At 39.9% G+C, this 22923-nt stretch overlaps 1 protein-coding gene across 1 annotated transcript in view; it reads right to left on the bottom strand.

Moving 5' to 3' along the window:
- The window catches only part of POLR3B (RNA polymerase III subunit B), a 120342-nt gene that overhangs the window by 38238 nt on the left and 59181 nt on the right, over nt 1–22923 (bottom strand). Inside the window, exons 17-21 of the mRNA XM_045000041.1 lie at nt 21598–21672; nt 20682–20780; nt 10228–10355; nt 2927–3136; nt 1067–1225 (exon numbers count right to left, since the gene is read on the bottom strand). Of these exons, the coding sequence (XP_044855976.1) occupies nt 1067–1225; nt 2927–3136; nt 10228–10355; nt 20682–20780; nt 21598–21672 (671 nt within the window). The remainder of the gene's footprint in view (nt 1–1066; nt 1226–2926; nt 3137–10227; nt 10356–20681; nt 20781–21597; nt 21673–22923) is intronic.

The following is a 22923-nucleotide window of genomic DNA, read 5'->3' on the forward strand; positions in this document are numbered from 1 at the left end:
TTACCAGCTTCTTCCTGTTCCTTCCACTCTTTCACTCACTTCATTTAAAAAAAGTCAACCAAGTTTGCAGCATGCCCACTGGCAGGCATCAATGTTTTAGCCCTCATCTGCACTGAAGCTCAATTTATGTTTGTTGACTGTTCAGGCTAAATTAGTTTCAACAGGGTTTGGCTAGCCATTATAGTCAAGGCTTTCCATTTGGAGCCAGGTACAATCCTCTCTACCCCAATACTTTTAAGTTACCAGGGAAAACAGGAACATTTTGAGAGCTTAAAAATATTCCAATGCCTTTAAAGAGCATAATTGGTACATTTTTAGAATAACATTTCCTTCAGGGCTTCAGTGTTGAAATTAAATGTAGTGGCTTTTACAATTGTTCTACCACTGGATCCCAACAGACTAATTTTTAGGCCACTTCCTAACTAAAAGATCCCCAATATTGGCAGGACCATTCTTACATAGGTATACATATCTACATTGTTAATTATAAGGGTATATTTAACCTTTTCCCACTCTGTCCTGCCAAAACATACTTTTAGAGAGTTAAAAGGAACAGTCTCTTTTCTCTCCCTAAGTATCCTTATTGCTTGTTTGCAAATGTTGGTAGCTGTAGAGATGATACATGCAAAAATCGTAAGGGACACATTTTAAAGATGTAGATCTGATGACAGAAGAGAGACTTAAATAGTAAAAGTTCAATAATATTACAGATGTGAAGACTAGGAAAGTTAAGAGGAAGAAAACAAGTAGTGAGAGAATTGTTTTAACAATATAGTTTCATCATTTTCTGAGGTGTCAAAATACAGACATTTTAATTTAAATTTAGAGCTTCATTTTCACTCTGCATATTAAAAAAAAACAAAAAACAGTCACAGGTACCAGATTATTTTCTTAACTGTAACTGTTTCTGCTTTCTAATGTCCACTAAAAAGATAGAGTACTCTAAGAAATATGAAATAATAAAAAGGTGCAAACATTTTAAAGCAAATTTATAAGAAATTAAATGCTAATTTCTCCTACCAAAAAGACAACTCAAATATCATTATTGGTAGAACGTCTTATATACCTGGAGAGCAAATACCATCAGCATCTAAAATTTCATGACGCCAAATTGGTTTACGTGTAGCTGCATCCAACATTGGACCCATCACTTTGTCGAATGTCTGATTTGTGTAGCGCTTCAGTGTACACTTGGCATTCTTATACACAAGACACCTTCCAAATCCTAAAATAGAACACAGAACCTCTTTCAAATTAATAATGTACAGAAATTATTTTATAATCAAGCAGTTCTCAAAAGAAAATTAAAAATGGTTAATTTAGCTAAAAATACAGGAAACAAATGCGTAATAGCTAAAACCCCCAAAAGGATTATTTTTATAACACTTTCAGTATGTACAGCATTATACAATAGTCTTTGGCCTCAAGAAGCTGACAATTTAAAATCGGATCACACGCTATATATCAAAGGCATTTGACGATGATGGCCCAATTTTAAAGCTGTGCAGATTTAAAAGGAGAAGTTTGGCACATCTTTTCCTTTTCGTGGTTCTGACAGCTAAAGATTTTACTGGAAACTTTCAGTGGTAGCTGTTTGCTCAACAGGAAAGTGCTTATTTAGTGTTGTTTCATGTACCCCCACCCCTGTTCTTTTTAAGTAAAAACAAATAAACAGAAAAGGAAGTTTGAATTATACATGTCTCCACAAAAATGGTTTTTTAGATGAAAAACTGTGTGCTCTTTAGAAAACTTTTCCCGGAAGCAATAGCTGGTTTACAAATCTTACCTGTCATTCCCATATTCAGAAATATAGTCAACTAGGAGCAATGCCTTCTAGTAAACTAATATTTTATCTGAAGGATAGCTGTAGCCATTTACAGTATGTCTATATCATTAGATTATGTCAAGTAATTCCTGACAAGCATCACATGGTCTTTAGATTTCCCTGTAAATGTTACCAGTCTACCAGAAAGGAAAACATTCAGTTTTAAATCATGCCTGTTGTTGTTTCAGAAAGAAAGGCATAAATTAAGTGCGGCAGACATTAATGCCAAAGATACATGTCTAGGAATACTATTATTGCTGCCTAGCAACAAGCAGGAGGCGTGTTAAGGAAGGGCTAAAAGGGAGACAGAATGAACTAATGGAAGAGTCTGGGTTTGGCCACCCGATACTAAAACTAACTCAATCAAAGTGAGAATTATTCTTGATTCTAAACAGTGCTGAAGAATATGTGCAGAACGAGTGATGTTTAACAGCAGGCAGCAGTACAAATTTTACTTACACACTAATTGAAAGGTAACTATGTTTTCCCACTATGTAGATTTTAAAGAGGACATAGATATTTGTTTTTCTCTATTTTGTTTGCTGGCATTATTTTCCTCTAGCATTAAGTTCATAATGACACAAAACTAAACATGCTCTCTTTCTTCTGCTGAATACATTCAAAAGTCTAATTTCATCTATCGCTTTCAATACTGGGGAAAAGAATGAGACTTTTTTCTCTCTGCTAGGCTCAAACAAAGGTCCAGGTCACCACTAAAAAGCAAGCCCCACACCAACAGATTATCTAACACATTAAACTTTATGCAAGACAAATATTTTTGAAAAAGGATCGCTTATCCTTTGTTATTCAAGGTCAAAAGTCAGTCATTTGTTTTCATCATACCTATACTCATAGTTAACAAGCATCTTGTGTAATTTCACCACAAACACACCATGTTCAGGCACATATATATGTACACACAGACATTCTCTCCCACTATATTTATAGAAAAAAGCATTTTACGAAGTTGATTTCCTAATTTTAAAAGTTTTAATCTTAATTTAGGCAATATTAATTCAATAAGCATGCAATGTAATAAAAACATAGGTTATTGTGCTTGCTTTACACAAGTGACAAAGAATACGCCCAGTTGCTTCTTACCTCTGTCCAAGGAGGCCTTGTTTAAGACAAGAGCATCTTCAATATCATAACCACTGTAGCTCATCACAGCAACTGTGGCATTCTGTCCAGCTGGCAGTTTCTCAAACTCTATCAGTTCAATGGTTTTTGTTTTAACCATTGGCTTTTGTGGATATGCTAACAGATACATAAGAGTATCAATTCTGTTCCGTTGATTGTATCCAATGGTACCTGTATTTAAAAAGAAAAGCAATACCATGAAAACTTTTATTTTACTACTTGAAATATTTTAGATGTAAATTACCAACATGTAAAATAACCAATGCAACATTTCACAAATGTAGGTAACATATCTGGTAATGCAACGTCTTCAGAAGAAACAGGAAAAAAAACCCAGAAACCTTACAATCCATATTAGAGATTGTGCTGAAATAACTTCAAATTTTTTGTTAAAAAAGATTTAAAATGGCTTTAAGATTCTAACGTAAAGATCCTCAAGAAAATCCTGATCAATTAAAAACAGAAACAAACACAAAAATCAAAACAAAACAAAAGCCCCCAAACTAAACCCCAGGGTAAGTGCCTGTGTTACTCTGAACTAGAGCAGGTTGGTAAACTTCTAGCCCTGAATAAGTCAACAAAAGCCAAGTTCATTTTCACTGTTTTCTGTTAATTCTTAATAATTGCAGTTGTTGAGAGAGGCTGTGGGCTTGATCCAAAGCCCATCAAAATACATGGAAAGACTCCCATTGACTTTGAAGGGGCTTTGGATCAGCATCTGTGCGCTCCACATCATATTTACTTCCTTTTCTGGGTAATAATTAGTTCAACGGTGTGTGTTAGAATGTCCGAAAGCATGAATAAAGCATGCAGTTAACAGCAGCCAAGACCGATTTACTTTCTGAAGTTATCAGAGGAGTCACTGCTGGTAGGACTACAGTAGAAGTTCACCCTCCATCTATTTGTCTTTTTACATGAAATTACTTTTAAATTTACGGTTCAGAACTCAACACTTTGTATAGACCTCCCAGCTTGATACTGAGATTCTGGCCATTTCCCACCAGACTGCCAAAGTGTCTTCTGAAATCTGTGAAGAAAAAATAATTAATACCCAGCGGGGGAACATAAACTGTTGTGTAGCAGAACAATAGTGAAAGCACTCGTATGTTACTACTGTTTGCTGTGCGAGGCCCTGTGCTAGGTCTCCAGGTCATTTATAACTTATGATCTTCAAGAACTAAATACAAAGTATGTTTAAAAACCATTTAGCAGTTATGCCCCGTGGGCTAGTTTTTCAAAACGTTTGCCTTGCCTGCAGTTATTTCAAAGGGACTGGTTGCTACAGTTAGGAGAAACGCAACACAAAGATTTTGGGCTGCCAAACAACACACCAAAACACAATTCTGCTATTAGGGTTATGACAAAAATATGCTTTATATACAAATACTTGCACTAAGTATCTATATTTGAGAAAATACTACCAAAAAAAAAACCAAAACCCCCCCCCCCAAGTATCTAAAATGGCAACTGTCATAGTCAACTCCCAAGGTTTGCCCTCCCCTCGATGCTATATTGACTGTCATAAAACACTTCCAACACAGTCCCCTTCCCAAGGCAGAGGGAGGGACAGAGAAATACTACAGCAGAAGATGGCAGCCCTCTCTGCTGGGTCCCACAAACTATCCTGATTTCTTGCTCTTTCCTGGAGTCTGCAAAGTGGCTGTGGAGCTCTGGAGTGTCAATACTGAAGAGCGTCCCAGAGTGCAAGTGAGGCCTTGGCACAGGTGATAAATGGCTTCAGTGGCATCTTACTGGTGACCAATTTACTTTCTTCTTGGGGAGAAGAGTGATTCACCATTTGTTCGGGGAGTTTGGCAGAGGCTGTTCCTCCCTCCCTCACTTTACAATGGGAGGGGAGGGGGAAGAATTGGATACTTTAGCCTCACTTGCATCTTGGGTACAGAATCAGGCTTGTCATTTACCACCATGGAACGGTCCACGCCCTGAAGTTCCTACCCACTGAGACAACTTTTCAGACAACTTCGTCTTACTTTCCTACACTTTGAAAAACTGAAGTTTCTCCTACTGCAGAGCATGGGGATAATTTCCCCCAATGAAAGAAACGCAAAACTTTTCATGTTAATTTCCACCTCTATCTGAATAATCCTTTTTTTTCCTAGGGTGGGCTGAATCTGTGGCGCTTACTGCTCAAACAAATTAAGTTTTCAGGTGATCCTAAATGCAGTTCCCGATTCTTCGGTGGAAGTTGTTCCTGAATGAGAAATACACTTTTATCGTGGCTGTGAAACACATACAGATCGTTCCTCACCTCTACCTCCTAAGGGTTTTATGCTCTCTTGTTATGTTATAGCAGTGGCTCTCAAGCTTTTGTACTGTTGACCCCTTTCACATAGCAAGTCTCTGAGTGCGACCCCCCCCTTACAAATTAAAAACACTTTTTTATATATTTAACAGCATTATAAATGCTGAAGGCAAAGCAGGGTTTGGGGTGGGAGCTGACAGCTCGTGACCTCCCATGTAATAACCTCACGAATCCCTGAGGGGTCTCAACCCCCAGTTTGAGAATCCCTGTGTTATAGGCTATATCTGCTATGTTCCAGTGGCAAACCAGGGAAACCAAGAAAGAGGCCAAGTGTTCAACCACAGCCCAACCACATACCTGCAATCTTAGTAATGTTCAGAGAGAAAGTGCCTTGTTTTCTAAAGTTGTGAGTGACGCCATTATAAATCTTGGGAAATTCTAGTGGAAATTTACTGGGCGTGAATATTATGGGTTTTTTTCACAATGGATATTCCTTATCTTTAAAACTGGTATTTCATCACACCAGAAGGTAATTTGAACTATTATTTTTTTGCTTACATCACATTTGAATGGGCATGAATGACAAATTAAATGGCAATATTTTTGAGCACCAATACATACTGTTAGCTTTCCCAGCCACGGATGCAATAGTACTCACAATAAAAACAAAGAAACAGGAAAAAAGCAAGTAGGGGTGAGATGCCCCAGTAGGAATGTAATTGATTGGAGGAAAACTCACTCAAGCATAAAAGTGAAATGTAAGTGTGCAATATATCAGCAGTAACCACCCTTAAAGGGTGCATCCTAGTACAAATATTAGTTCAATGAGAGCTACCTTTCGTATATAGTACTGTAGCTGCAATAGCATGGGGAGTGACAGCATAGCTTATCTGGGTTGCATACAAGCCCACCCGAACCCTGTGGATATGTACTCACTGCTGCTGTCTGTGCTACCGTGGCTACACTACCATTTATTCTTCTGCTCTCTCACTGAGCTAGTGCAATCACGTGTACGCGAGCTGGGAATCACACCCCTGGCTCACAGTGCACAGTCACAGAATGCCTTCCCTCCCCTGGCTGCCAAACCACTAGCCTCCTCTGTTTGTTTAAACCCCATCCAAAACTTACAGAGATAGGAGCTTTTTTTCCTCCCTGAGGTCTGCTGTGCTGCAACAAGGCCTCCATGTGGGTGTTGGAAAGAAGGGAGCCACTAACATTTATGTCTACTTTCTAAAAGGAACAGGGCTTTTGTTTACTTGCCTCAAAAAGCCAAGCAAAGTAAAAGCACAATGAACTTCAACAAGTGTACAAAAAATAAACTATGTTTAAATATGAACCAAAGGGAGCATTTGTGTGGGTCCCAAAAGAAGGGATTTCTGGTACTTCTGTATTTCCATTTACTTCACAGAAAACTTTCCACTCCTTCCTTTCTGCAGGGGCATGGAGCTGATAGAACGGAGCTCATTGGGAATTTTACATGCTAGGTGTTCCCTGGCTGGGATAATTAGTATTTGAAAGATCCCTTTTGGGGGAGTGCAGGGGGAGAACCACAACCTGTTAGAGATTATGGGTAAATTGGGACAGAGCATGAAAGCCTGGCTCAGTTTAGGCACTACTGTGCCTCCATCCATAGAGCGAAGATCTGGTAAAAGAGAACGCACAGTGTGCAGCACAAATGCTGTCCCTCGATGGCTGGTAACAGAACCCAAGAATAGCTTGTACAGACCAGTAATAACTCACATTGGTTTTGCTTTTGTTTGTTTGTTTGTTTGTATTCTTCCCCCTCCATCCCCCGCCAATAAACTGTCTGTAGAAAATGCTGAGACACTTTACTTCTCAATACATTGAGAAATATATCACAGATGTTACCTTAAAAAAAAAAAAGCTCTATTCTCAGAGTTGCAATCTCCTTCCTCAGCCCATTTGTGAGAATTGGTACTAAATTTGACCTGTAATATACCAGTCATCAGGGACCTCTACAGTTCTCTAGGAGCAACTGACAATATGTAGATGGCAACGGTTCTTAGTACTAGAAGAATTATCTGCAGACGTCTGAGTAGAAGTCATCTTTGTCCACTTTTTTTTTTTTTATGGCTGTTGTGGGGAGCCCCGGGCCCTTTAAATCACTGCTGCAGCCCTCCCACCGTTACCTTAATATAACGGAGTTTCCCCTATAACACAGTAGGGATTTTTGGCTCCCTACGACCGCGTTATATCGGGGTAGAGGTATATAAATAAAATGCAGTTGACTTTGTAGTAGAAAAAACATAAGTGTTGCATTTCCTGACCACAATCTGTGTTTGTGCAGCACCTAGCACAACAGGGTCCAGGTCCATGAATGGGACTCCTAGGTGCTACTGTGCATTAAATAAATAAATAATAGGTTTTATTCATCTCTATTTTCAGAGTCTTTGATCCTTATAGCATTATGCTAGCCACATATGGAACATTACTAATGCAGGGTATTGAATTATAATCTTAATAGCACACCATTGTCTTAAATTTGAAATTATTTCTGTACTGCAATGTGCACATGCAATCAGAAGACCTTGCAATCATAACTGTACTTGCAACCTAAGTAGAGGTAACACCCCCATCCCTGCATTATGCTACATGCATCATACTGTACATCCTCTGGATAAAGTGTGTTCCCACCACTTGACTGAATTCCGTATTACCTACTATTGAGTGCACCGGCACGTTAACAAGAACACTCATTCTGTCCATGAAATATATTTTTCAGTATAGTACATTTAATAGCATTATCCTGTAGAAATGCTGACTTTGAGATTTTAATAATCTCCACATTGCCAGTTATACTGCATTATTAATTTAATTCCTAAATTGAGGGATCCGGTCAATTTATCCCTGCTTCTCACTCATGACATTACTATGTTTCTGATTGAGGAGACTGAGGACTTCCTTCAAAGCCTGTCAATATAGCTTCCTCAAATCAGCAGAGCGGTCAGTGTTGAGCAATACAAGTCCCACCTTCTCTCTAGGGAGGCAGCATGCTCTCTCAATACTCCCAGTTCTTGACACCACAGGGAGTGAGTGGACATGGGTCCTTCCATATGGCTATGCAAAGCCAGTAGGGGAGAGAGAACATTTTAAAGCGCAAAACAAGCAACAGAAGTTTGAAGTACTTGTCAGCATTTGTGTAAATACAAAAATATATGCAAACAAATGAAATCAATTACATGAATATCCTGTAGGTTTCATTTTAATACAGCTATTCTACAAGCATATGTAACAATCTTCTACAGCTAGATATCACCTCCACTTTAAAAAAAAACAACAAGCGTACACAAGCTTTTCATAAAGACTCAGGGTGTTTGCCGATATTTCAGTGTACAAAGTAACATACAGTCAGGTCATGTGCCAACTTTTAAAATGTGCTTTTATCTCACTGCTTATTCTTTGGAGTCAGGTGTTTTGTAATAACAAACCAAAACAAAGGCTTTTTTTATTGCTAAAGATATTCAATGGCTTTTATGTTCCTAGCGTCAGCAGTAACGTCAGAGGATTGTATCCAAGGAGCTAAATGTGCAAGACCTAGGGTCAAAGCAGCTGAATACACCAACCTCAGAAAACACAGACAATGAATTGCAAATGACACTCAAAACAAAACGAGAAAAAAAACCTTCACACAGAAAACTACAAAAGAACTCCACAGATACTGAATTGGCTTTCTGTACACACTGATCCTGCTTAACTGTGTGTGGTAACTAACCAAACGTTCTGAGACTAATAGTCATAAAATAGAGACTCTTTTGGGGGAAGGAAACAAAAAAAAATCTTGTAAAGGAAAAAAATTGCCTCGACTTTTTCTTTTTTAAGGTGGTAATGCATCTCTTGTTATTTTAATTGACAAGTATTTTGACACATTAAAGTTGACCATTAGATACAAGGCAGCTATTCTTTCATTAATTCTCCTAGAAGATTTTCACAAAAGGCGTACTGTTTCAATTTCGGAGTCACATCACAAAACAAATGATTTTGTAAACCTAACATATGAGATCATTTTTTTCATGACACATGGGGTTCTTTTACTGTAATCTCAACTTGTCACAAACCCACAAAATGTAAAACTGACACGTACAGCGGAAGTCTGAACAGGGCAGACTGAACTGATGTGCTGCCGTTCAGGTTTTCATTGGGACTTGCTGTGGCTTGACAAAACAATACATTAGTTAGGTGCGCAAGTTAATAAGAAAATGTTAATGGTGGTTTAGCTACTTATCAAATGGCAAAACTAGAACTACCTAACGTAAGATGGCAGTTAAAAGAAACCATACCAACTATTATTAATTTAAAATTAATTAAAAACCCATTCTTAAAAAATTAAACTTCATTTCTTGTTTCATTGAGATGACACCATAACTGTCTCTCCCAAAATAAAGCCACAGTATTTTATATTTTGAAGTGAGAGGTCACTGAGGAAGTACTCTCCCTTACCAGAAAAGACAGAAATTCTTAGTGCCATGGTATTGGGTCTTAATGAATATATATTAAAAAACGGCAGTACTCTAACTATTCAGAGAAAAATCACTTCTCCGTGCTTTCACTCTCTTTGTGCAAACACTTTTTTCCCTCTTTTTTGTTTGGAAACCCACAGCACACTGCAGTATAAAAAGAAAGAAAAAAAAACCACTCACTGCCAATCTTCCAGCTATGCTGAAAACTTGAAAGTAATGACTGTTACAAAAATAGGAACAATAGTGTTATAGTTTCTTCAAATTTTCTTTTGAAGTATGAAAATCCCAGAAAATTGGACTCCATTTTACTAAGCTATTTCTTAAATAACAAACAAACAAAAACATATGAAAATTGGAACAAAGTCAATTTCTCCTGGCATCTATGCCATTGCTCATAAGAAATATTCTAATTTCCTCTGAAACATTTTAAAATGATCTAGTAGACAAGAATATTTGTAGTATTTTAGGCTGTGTGATGTTTAAAATGACAACATTCCAATCTTGAAGCAGAAAAATCTTACCCATTGCTTGCTTCCCCATAGCACACTGGTAAGTGTTTCTTGGGGACTGGTTATGGTGAGGATATGGAATAAGCCCAGCACAGACGCCAAGAAGCGTGAAAGGTTCAATCTCCAAGTGTGTTGTATCTCTTAAAAAGAAAACACACATTCTGGTTATATTACACCTTTAGACAGCAGAATGACATGATTTTACTGAATTCATTTTAGTAAAGTCTGATACATTATTTCAGTTTAATTTGTTACCATTCAGAGAAATTTAAGTGAGTAAAACCTAAAAGCCTCAATGACAAATTCTAATATATTTTTATTCAAAAGTTTTAATTTGGGCTTTCATTGGGTCCAAACACAGAGAGGTAGAAAGGACGAAGGGTACAAATTTACATGGGCAAATAGAAGAAAAAAAAAAGTAAGAGTAAACACACTGACCATAGTATCCAACAAGATATAAATAGATGTTATTTTATATACGAGTGGTGCTTAATATAAACTACAAAATAAAAAGGGAGGTCGCATAAGAATGTCCAGAAAGAGAGTGTTTAAAAAATTCCAGAGAAATATTTTTCTCACTTCTGATTACATGTTCCAACAAGCTAAAAGTCTATCATGAAAGATGGAAACTCGGATTCAATCATTGTGAAACCCTGACCATTTATTCCTACCCTTTCCCACACCCTAACTTTTAAACCAGTTACTGATCCATGAGAGGACTTTTCCTTTTATCCCATGACTGCTTACCTTGCTTAAGAGCCTTTTGTGTGAGACCATGTCAAAAACTCTCAAAGTCCAAGTATACTATATCCACTAATCAACCTTGTCCACTTGCTTGCTGACACCCTCAAAAAATTTGAATAGATTTGTAAATGGAAATCAATCCCCAAGCTCACCAAAGTCATATTGACTCTTCCCCAACATACCATGTTCGTCTACGTGTCTGTTCTTTACTACAGTTTCAACCAGTTTTCCTGGTACTGAAATTAGGCTTACCAGCCCAGGGCCGCCCAGAGGATTCAGGGGGCCTGGGGCAAAGCGGGGGAGCTGCGGTGCTTGTACTCACCTGGCGATGGTCTGGGTCTTTGGCGGCACGGGGCCCTTCAGTCGCTCTGCGCCTTCAGCAGCACTGAAGGGCCCTCTGCCACCGGGCCAGGGCTCACAGGGCCCCTGCGGGCCCCACTTGCCCCCACCCCTCTGGGCGGCCCTGAACCAGCCTGTAATTGCCAGGATTGCCTCTGAAACCTTTTTTAAAAAAAAAAATCAGCATTACATTAGCTACCTTCCAGTCCTCTGGTACAGAGGCTGATTTAAGTAATAGGTTACATAGCAACCTGCCTTGGGAGGTTGTGGAAGCTTCTTACTGAAGGTTTTCAAAAGGAGGCTGGATAGCCATCTGTCTTGGATGGTTTAGACACAAGAAATCCTGTATCTTGGCAGGGGGTTAGACTAGATGACTCTTGCAGTACCCTCTAACCCTATGATTCTAGCACAGTTAGTAGTTCTACAATTCCATATTTGAGTTCCTTCAGAACTCTTGGGTGAATACCATCTGGTCTTGGTGATTTATTACTGTTTAATTTATCAGTTTGTTCCAAAACCTTCTCCAACATCTCAATCTGGGATAGTGCCTCAGATTTGTCACTTAAAAAAAAAAAAAGCCAAAGGCTCAGGTGTGGGAATCTCCCTCAGATCATCTGCAGTGAAGACTGATGCAAAGAATTTATTTAGCCTCTCTGCAACAGCTTTGTCTTCCCTTAACACTTCTTTAGCAACTTGATCGACCAGTGACCCCATTGATTGTTTGGCAGGCTTCCTGCTTCTGTTGTACTTAAAAATTTTGCTCGTCGTTTTCGTTTCTTTTGCTAGTTGCTCTTCAAATTCTTTGCTGACTTGCCTAATTATATCCTTACACTTGATTTCCCAGAACTTATACTCCTTTCCTGTTCCCCTTAATAGGCTCTGACTTCCAGTTTTTAAAGGATCCCTTTTTTTTTGCCTCTAACCACCTCTTTTACTCTGCTGTTCAGCCATGGTGGCATTTCTTTGGTCCTCATACCGTTGTGGTTTTTTTAATTATTTGGTGTATACATTTAGTTTGAACCTCTATTATGACGTTTTTAAATAGTTTCCATGCAGCTTGCAGGAATTTCACTCTTGTGACTGTTCCTTTTAATTTCCATTTAAGTAGCTTCCTCATTTTTGTGTAGTTTCCATTTTAAAAAGTTAAATGCTGCTGTGGTGGGTTTCTTTGGTATTTTCCTCCCTACAAGGATGATAAACTTAATTATTTTATGGTCACTATTACTGAGCAGTTCAGCTGTATTCACCTTTTGGACCAGATCTTATGTGACATTTAGGATTAAATCAAGAATTGCCTCTCCCCTAGTGGATTCCAGGATTAGCTGCTCCAAGAAGCAGAAATTTTATCACGGCACCCTGTCCTGAGGTGACATGTATTCAGTCAATAAAGCAATAGTTAAAATCCCCCATGGTTACTGTGCTTTTTGTTTTTGTAGTCTGTCTCATCTCCCAGAGCATTTCACAATCACCATTCTGGCCAGGTGGTCAGTAGTATATTCCTTCTGCTACACTCTTATTAATCAAGCACTGAATTTCTATCCATAGAGATTCTATGCTAGTTTGATTTCTGATTTTTATTATATTTGACTGATTCCCCCCCCCACACACACACACACAGTGCCATTCCCCCACCAGCGTGACCTACTCCGTCATTCTTATATATTGTGTACCCCAGTATTACTGGGTCTCATCGTTCCACCAAGTTTTTGTGATGTCTATTATACCAATAGCCTCACTTAATACCAGGCACTCAAGTTCACCCATCATAGTACTTAGACTTGTAGCTTTTTTATACAAGCACTTATAAAATTTGTCAATTGTCTGCCTTCATGTGATATAACTGAATGGGACTCTTTCATTTGACTGTTCCTTTTCAGTTTCCATCTATACTTTACCAACTTCTATGCTCTCCTCTTTATTAGGACAGAGTATGCGCTTTAGTAAATCCTCCTTTAAGTGAAGTCTCTGTCCAAACCATGTACTCCTCCACACTTGTTGGCTTTCCCACAGCCCTTATTTTAAACCAGGGGTAGGCAACCTATGGCACGCATGCCGAAGGTGGCATGCGTGCCGATTTTCAGTGGCACTCGCACTGCCCAGGTCCTGGCCACCGGTCCGGGGGACTCTGCATTTTAATTTAATTTTAAATGAGGCTTCTTAAACATTTTTAAAACCTTATTTACTTTACATACAACAATAGTTTAGTTATATATTACAGACTTGTAGAGAGAGAGACCTTCTAAAAATGTTAAAATGTATTACTGGCACGTGAAACCTTAAATTAGAGTGAATAAATGAAGACTCGGCACACCACTTCTGAAAGGTTGCTGACCCCTGTTTTAAACAATTCTGTACAATCTTTTTAATTTTACATGCCTGCAATCTGGTTCTGTTTTAGTTTACATGGAGCCCATCCTTCCTGTATAGGCTCCTCCTTACCTAAAAGGTTCTCCAGTTCCTAATAAAACTAAATTCCTCCTCTCAACACCATCGTCTCATCCACATATTGAGACCTTGCAGTTGTCTATTTGTCTAACTGGCCCTGCACGTGGAACTGGAAGCACTTCAGAGAATGGCTGTCCTGGACTTTTATCTCTTATCTAGCAGGCTAAATTTGGCCTCCAGGATCTTTCTGCTACCTTTCCCTAGGTTATTGGTACCTACATGTACCATAACCAGCTCCTCTCCAGCACTGCACATAAGTCTATCCAGATGTCTCGAGAGGTCCACAACCTCAATTCACCATGCGGTTTTCCCGGTCATCTATATTTTTGATAATCAAATCCCCTGTTAATGTTACCTGTCTCTTCCTAGTAGCTGGGGTCCCCTCCACTGGAGGGGATCTTCAGTGCAAGAGGATACCATAACATCACCTGGGAGGAGGGTCCCATGTCTAAACAAGACTATATGTCACGGTTGATAAAACACTATGCATCATTTTATAAAACTATATAAATTGTGTCCAAAAACATCTTAGAAAGCTGAATGGTGGGGGAAGAAATTAAGAAATATAGGCAAGGGATAAAAGGTACACTTTCAAAAGATTTGATAAGCGTTGGTGCATCAGAGAAAATTTGTTCAACATAGAAGGAGCTGCAGAGGAGAAAGCTCATGCACAATAGATAAATAGGCCATTTTATGTGGAGGGACAGAGGTGTCCAGCCCTAGACAAAGATTAGATACAAAGTCGTAAGAAAAGCTGGAGCAAGTCTATGGTTTTTAAATCAAAGTGGGCAATTATGAAGCAGGGAATTCTGAAATAGGGCCAAACACTTTGAACACACTTATTTTTAAAGCACATATCTGTGGCAGTGCTCCAGAGTCATTACATAGTGTGTGGATTTCAGGTATACGCCATATGGTGGCTTCCCAGTGGGAGCTGGGCACCCAATTTGAAAATCCCCCCATGCTCAGCGCTCTTTTCTTGCAGTGTGGGACATCTCATATGTTGGCTAAAGTTGGTAACCCGAATTGTGTGTTTTAAGACTGCCATAAAACAGAAATAATGGCAAGATCTTTTTAGTTGCAATATATTGCAAGGGATAGCAAAGCAGTACAACTGTGCGGTGGATGAAGAATCCCCAATATATACTAGCAGGGAATGCCTGAGGATGACGACTAGCCGGAACATTCCATCATAGCATTGCATGCTTTGCTGGGGAAATTAAAACCCTTATAAATAGTTTAAGAAAACTAGCTGTTAGCCTCAAGCCTGGTCTACACTAGGCGTTTAAACCGGTTTTAGGAGTGTAAAACCGATTTAACGCCACAACCGTCCACACTAGGAGGCACCTTATATCGATTTTAATGGCTCTTTAAACTGGTTTCTGTACTCCTCCCTAACAAGAGGAGTAACGCTAGTATCGGTATTAACATATCGGATTAGGGTTAGTGTGGACGCTGATCGACGGCATTGGCCTCCGGGAGCTATCCCACAGTGCACCAGTGACCGCTCTGGACCGCAATCTGAACTCGGATGCAGTGGTCAGGTAGACAGGAAAAGCCCCGCGAACTTTTGAATATTTCCTGTTTGCCCAGCATGGAGCTCCGATCACCACGGGTGGTGATGCAGTCCGAAATCAAAATAAAAAAAGAGCTCCAGCACGGATCATGCGGATGTGATCGCTGTAAGGGCAGGCAAATCCGTTCTATCAGCGCTCCGTTACAGAAGATGAAATTCAGAATCCTTTTTTAAAAATCTCCAGACAGACGCCATAGCAGGGACTCAGCGCACTGCAGCGTGACAAGCGTAACGGAAAGCCAAAGAATCAAATGGACGCTCATGGACTGGAGGACTGAAGCTATCCCACAGTTCCTGCAGCCTCCGAAAAGTATTTGCATTCTTGGCTGAGCTCCAAATGCTTCTAGGGTCAAACACAGTGTCCGCGGTGGGTCAGGGCATAGCTTGGCAATCTACTCACCCCCCACACACCCCCCCCCAGAAGCGAAAGGGAAAACAATCCTCTGACTCTTTTACATGTCACCCTATCTTTACTGAATGCTGCAGATAGACACGATGCTGCAGCCGTCAACACCAACATCATCACTCCCCCCCTGCCATGGGTGGCTGATGGTACAAAAGGATTGGTAACCGTCCTCGTCATCAGCCTATTGGCACATGGGGCAGTAACCATGCTGACTAGCATCCGTCAGGTCGATCAAGGGCGCCTGGCCCTAATTTTTTCTGGTGGTGGATGGTGCAATATGGCTGGTAACCATCGTCATCATAGCAACAGGGGGCTGAGCTCCATCAGCCCCCACCCTTCATGTGTAAAGAAAAGATTCAGTTGCCCCTGGACTAGCAGAGGGATGCTGGGCTTCTCTCCTACACACTGCTTAATGTCCTGTCTGGACTATCATAGCAGCTGGAGGCTGCCTTCCACTCATTTCTCACTAACAAGTCACCATGTCTTATTCCTGCATTCTTTATTACTTCATCACACAAGTGGGGGGACAATGGTATGGTAGCCCAGGAAGGCTGGGGTAAGAACGGAATGAACAGGTGGTGTTGTTACAGGAGCACCCCCTGTGAATAGCATACAGATCATAATTTCTGCAGGATCTGACACAGAGCAGCTGTGCTCTCTGGTTCTATGATACAGTGGTTATCTAGTACACTTGCCTATATTCTAGGCAGGACTGATTCTATTTTTAGATACCAAAAAGGAGGGATTGACTCAGGGAGTCATTCCCAATTTTGGCTTTTGCGCCCCTGGCTAAGAGCAGCCAGGGGCACTTATGACAGCAGCAAATGGTACAAAAGGACTGGTAGCCATGATCATCTTAGTTCCAATTTATGGAAGGGTTTGGATGGTGCAATATGGCTGGTAACCATCTCTGCTGTCATGCAAAAGCAAAAGCATGCTTCTGTGTAGCGCTGCTGAATCGCCTCTGTGAGCGGCATCTAGTACACATACGGTGAGAGTCACAAAAGGCAAAACAAGCTCCATGATTGCCATGCTATGGCATCTGCCAGGGCAATCCAGGGGAAAAAGGCGCGAAATGCTTGTCTGCCGTTGCTTTCCCAGAGGAAGGAGTGACTAACGACATTTACCCAGAACCACCCGCGACAATGATTTTTGCCCCATCAGGCACTGGGATCTCAACCCGGAAGTTCCAAGGGGTGGCGGGGGAGGCTGCGGGAACTATGGGATAGCTAGGGAATAGCTACCCACAGTGCAACGCTCCAGAAGCCGACGCTAGCCTCGGACCGTGGACGCACACCACCGAATTAATGTGCTTAGTGTGGCCGCGCGCAATCGATTTTATAAAATCTGTTTTACAAAACCGGTTTATGCAAATTCGGAATAGTCCCGTAGTGTAGACGTACCCTCAGACTTAGAATCATAGAAGTAGAGGACTGGAAGGGACCTCAACAGGTCATCTGGGCCGGTCCCCTGCACTCCACACAGGACTAAGTAATAACTAGAGCATGTCTGACAGGTGTTTGTCTAACCTGTTCTTTAAAACCTGCAAGGGTGGAGAGTTCACAACCTCCGTAGGCAGTTTGTTTCAGTGCTTAACTACCTTGACAGGAAAATCTTCCTAATGTCCAACCTAAACCTCTCTTGCTGTAATTTAAGCCCATTGCTTCCTTGTCCTACCCTCAAGGGGTTAAGAACAATAATTTTTCTCCCTCCTCCTTGTAACAATCTTTTATGTACTTGAAGACTGTTGTCATGTCCCCCCCTCAGTCAGACTAAACAAACCCAGTTGTTTCAAACTTTCCTCATAGGTCATGTTTTCTAGACATTTACACTCTCTCACCAGTTTGTACTAACAGTAATAGTTCTGCTTATATTAATTTGAGTAGCTTGGAAATTACTCACTGGCATGTCAACATATGCTACTGCTCTGCATTTGACAAAACAGGCATGTTAAATGGAGATCTGTCTTAGGAAATACGAGTATTAAAGCATCACCTGCAGATGAGCAAATCCAGAATAGCGGGGCTCTTGATCAGGTACTTTGATTATTCATCACACATTAAATTGTTTTGGTTGCACCAATATAAAGGACATTCTTAGCCATGTAAAGAGATTTAGGGATAACTGTAAATAAACTGCATACTAGTTCCCAGTGTGATGCTAAAACTGACAGATCTACTTCATTATTTATATTCAGAAACAACTATTGTATGGCCAGGGTGTTATAGCAAAATTACCAGATATATTTAGATCAAGTTTAGATGTGTTCATGGATAATGTAATAATCTTCCATACTTATAACAGGTAATTTAAACTAGATGACCAAGTAGGGTCTCTTCCCATTATTATGTAAGAGTTATCTGTGATTCCATGCAGATTGCCAGGAATGTTCCAGGCTACAGTCTATTCAGGTGCCTTGTAGTTACTCTTTTCAACTGCAGTATGATCTGAAGGCAATTAACTTTGCCATCAGTGGTAATATGTTCCTTTTGTCCTGATCTTTGCGGATGCACTCAGGAAATCAGCCAAGAGCCCCCCAGAGCAACTTGTTAAAGTGAAAGGGCACAAGAAACAGCAATACAATTAATTGATGGAATGACTGTTTCATTTGGCAAAGGTGGAAGATACCAGGGGTTTGATCCAGCTCCCCTGAAATCAACGTGAGTCTCTCCACTGACTTCAGTGGAGGTTGGATCAGGCCATAGGACTTTTGAGGTATGTCTACACTGCAATGTAAGCCCAGGCTCACAGCTAACTCCCTTTGTGTCTACACTGCAATTGCACTAACCCAGGGTTCAGACCAACGGTCCCAGGGTCCGCAGAGCCAGAGGCTCCGAGCTCGAGTCAAGCCAGGACCCAGGGTCTGAGCCCTATTGCTGTGCAGTGTAGATGCAGCCCCGCTTGACTCAGGTCCTCGGAGTCATCTGGAAGAATCCCACAATTCCATCTGAGAGCTTCCTTAGTTCTCTCTAACCAACAATCTGCAATGCACTCTATTGAAAACAGAAGCCCCACCTCCAGCAAACGGCAGATGCTCAGGTCTGTTCTGATCACTGCTCTGTAAGCACACTATCAGAGAATTACTTGCGTTTGCAACGAAGAGCAAACCACTCAAGCAGTAAAGTTTTCCCACAGTGCACCACGTTCCTAGGGCTAGAGAGGCCACACTTTGGGGGGGATGCATGTGTGTGATGATGTATAATTGAAGATGACCATTTATATCATTGTTGCTACCAGAGTTTTACAATTGCAACAAGTCTTATACAAAGTAGGTCACGTAAGGTACAACTTTTCTGTTAATAATCTGCTAAGTATGATAATCTTGTTTATATGCATGTATCATCTTTGTACCTGACTTCATGAATATTTGCTATGTATTTGTATCTCAAACATGTGTTTTGTTCTTGGTTGACGCCCTCAAGGTAGTTATATATAGACTTGGCTTTTGAGTCAATAGGATATTCGCAGCTCAATAAAAGCCTAAGAAAGTGTGAATTAGTAGTCTGGAAAGAAGGTTGTTTTAATTTTAGTGCTCTTTGGCCACAAATAGGCAGTCACAGTCTAGAAACTCTGAAGTACAGAAACAAGGTGCCTGGCTTTAGATGTGGATGGATTTAAAAACAAAAACAAACAAAAAAACAAAAACAAAAACCTAAAAAAGCCACACCCCCTTAAAAGCTCTCTAAAGACATTCCAGAGTAGACTAGCATAACAGGATACATAATGGTGTGGTATAAAAGTTTTATCAGGAACTGTTTGGATGACCTGCATAACTATTTAAAGGTTTGGCCAATTATGAGTATAAAAGATCATGAAAAACCTCACACTGATCAAAAAAAAATCAAAAAAAAAAATCACATATTCCATGTTTTTGTGGGTTAGAGTTTATAACCTTAATTTCTCACAAAAAAATCAAACACTAAATTCACTTATTTGTGACTATCCCATAGATGATTTAGGATTGGTGTAATCACAAATTGTTTCCTAAGCTTCTATTATCTCCTACTTGTACACTGTTATAAACATAAGCAAGAGCTTGGTGTGGAAACAGCATCACCACAACATTAGTTAGGACCTTACCAAATTCACGGTCCATTTTAGTCAATTTCATGGTCATAGAATTTAAAAAATAGTAAATTTCATGATTTCAGCTATTTAAATCTGAAATTTCATAGTGTTGTAATTGTAGGGGTCCTGGCCCAAAAAGGAGTTGGTGGGTGCGGGGGTCCACAAGATTATTGTAGAGGGGTTTGTGGTGCTTCTACCTTTACCTCTGCGCTGCTGCTGGTGGTGGCGCTGCCTTCAGAGCTGGGCAGCTGGAGAGTGGCAGCTGCTGGCTGGGAGCCCAGTTCTGAAGGCAGCGCCACTGCCAGCAGCAGCAGCACAGAAGTAAGGATGGCATAGTGTGTCATAGTGTGTATTGCCAACCTTACCTATGCAGTGCTGCCTGCAGAGCTGGGCCCTCAGTCAGCAGCTGCCACTCTCTGGCTGTCCAGCTCTGAAGGCAGCAGCGCAGAAGTAAGGGTGCCATAGTATGGTATTGCCACCCTTACTTCTGCGCTGCTGCTGGTGGGGTGCTGCTTTCAGAGCTGGGTACCTGGCCAACTCTCCGGTCACGGAGCTCTGAAAGCAGCACAAAAGTATGGGTGGCAATATCACAACCCCTCTAAAATAGCCTTCTGACCCCCTTGCAACTCCCTTTTGGGCAGGACCCCCAATTTGAGAAACACTGGTCTCCCCCATGAAATCTGCATAGTATAGGGTAAAAGCACACAAAAGACCAGATTTCATGGGGGAGAGACCAGATTTCATGGTCCATGACGTGTTTTTCATGGCCATGAATTTGGTAGGGCCCTAAACATAGATAATGAACTTACATTTCAGAGAACAGAAAGGAAGAAGGCTATAATATACATATTTTTATTGTACCAGTATTTAGTCTGAATGTACACTTACTTAGTAATTGTATGTTCATACAGTGCAATGTTGCAGTCATTTTCCTCATTCACGTCCAAATATTCAACTAGGCCTTCATGCAAAAAATCTTCAAAATTCCTGTAATTGCCAAAAAAGGCACACACTGAGAAACATTTTATTCATATGCAAAAATAAAGTTAAAATTATTAAAAGGAATGGACTTTTGTAAGGAAAGCAAACTAAACAAGTGGTCCTTATCTGCACTGAGTTACACAGATCTGAGAGAATTCTCTCTAAATATCTGAAGCAGAAAAAACAATCTTACTTATTTGTTTGCTTCAGGGGGATTCTTTTTTAAAATGGCTTTAATATTTTCATCATATCATAAAGGTAAGTATATTTTGTGGATGGACTAACAAATTTCCATGATTTTGCAAAACTGATTAGAAACTGAACTGAGATGATTATATATGTATAATATATATATTATACACCTTCTCTCTCAGACATGTGTGTACTCTTTCAAGAGTGATTAGTGATTTTTAATGCCTCAATTTCTGAGAGCCCAAGCTCACACTCCTGATTAAAGGTGCCTGATTTTCAGAGAGCGGGTGCTCAGCATTTACCGAAAGACTCTCTAAGGGGTCTCAAATCAGGCACCAGAAGTCACTAGTTGCTTTTAAAAATTTAGGTTATACATTTATTCTAATAACCACATATCACAACCTCAAATCAATAGCAGAATAAGAGTCATGACTTTTTTGTATTTGATTTAAAAAGCAGAACATATCTGCTATTCTGATTCTTCATTTACATGTGAGAACAGACTTCTCCCGTAAACATCTAACCAGCATTGCAATATCACAACAGAGCTCTTAATTCTGTCAAGGCATATTGTTATTACATTTACAGATGGAGAGGAGTGGGGGCCAGACAGTCCTGTTGAGTAATTTACCTGTATCCCTGAGCAAGTTCTTCCATATGCTTGTCTGTAACTGCAGGTTTTTGCTTCTTTACAATTATATAGGGTCTAAATTGGAAAAAGCAATGTTGGAGTGGATATATGCAGAATTAATATAAATATAAATTAAAGGTAACTTCAATGCATATGACAGCTGGTTTGTAAATCCACTTTTGGAAACCAAGTGCAGACGTAGAAGTACACATCTTCTTAAACATGGTACTCATTTAAAAGAAGTAGAAGTGTAAGTAGATTTATCTGCCATTTAGTTAATGTATTTATGCAGCTATAGTTAGCCAGGCCATTAACTTGGATTGTTTTAAATCTGAGTTTTATAGTACTAGTGCAAGAAATCTATGCATCATATACAACTTCCCCCCAGAGTATAAACAAATGTTACTTTTAAAAGATACATATGACATATTAAAATAAAGTTTAGAACTACATTTTAAGTAGATACATTAAACCTACAAAATTATTAAATTGGTTGCTTTGAAATATTCAAATTTTCTCAACAGTACCAGACTAAAAATAGTTGTAAACTCCTTGAGTCGGGGTGTTTACCGATCAGTATTTTGTTCAGCGCTGAGCACAATCAGCGCTCAACAAATATATATTTAAGTTTGAACATTTTGCTACTAACCGTTACCTAAAATGATAAAATACAAAGAGCATTCACTATGTGCTGCAGTAGATTAATCTATAACTTTTAGCAGCACATGAATCTCTGGAAGCTTCACCACCACGAGGAAACACTGACACAAAGAATGGCATGCAAGATCAAAACGTCAAGGGCTGTTGCTATTTGGACAAGTTGCTCTTGCAGAGTGCAGCAAATAAGTACAAGATACTTGTGCAGTCTGCTCTGAAGTCCAAATAACTGTTTGAGGGCTAATGAGCACTTTTAAATGGTTAAGAGGAGGATCTGAACAATTGCAAAGGAAAAAAAAAGCCTCACAGGAAAGTAAACTGGGTAAGTTTTCTTGGAAATCCACATTATTTCACTCGATGTTGCCTTTTTTTAGTTGGAACACAGATCAGATGTTTTGCCGGCCCGCCAGATCTGAAGTTTGATTTGTACTCGTAGTGTTTGAACTGGAGAGTTAATTTCTCTGCCTTTGAGTTCATTCCTGTCTGCGGATACTACTCAACCATCCCTGCCAGGTCTGACTTATTGCTGGCTCACAAATATACTGATGATGGAACGATTTTTGAGGCTTTGGAAAGCCTCAAATTGCATCAACCACCATGTTTGGTTTTTAAAAGAAAGTTACCACTACTAGACAAGATGATTGCCACTTTTAGGCATGAGTACTGCAG

The sequence above is a fragment of the Mauremys mutica genome, chromosome 1, assembly GCF_020497125.1.
Source record: "Mauremys mutica isolate MM-2020 ecotype Southern chromosome 1, ASM2049712v1, whole genome shotgun sequence".
NCBI classification, from domain to species: Eukaryota; Metazoa; Chordata; order Testudines; family Geoemydidae; genus Mauremys; species Mauremys mutica.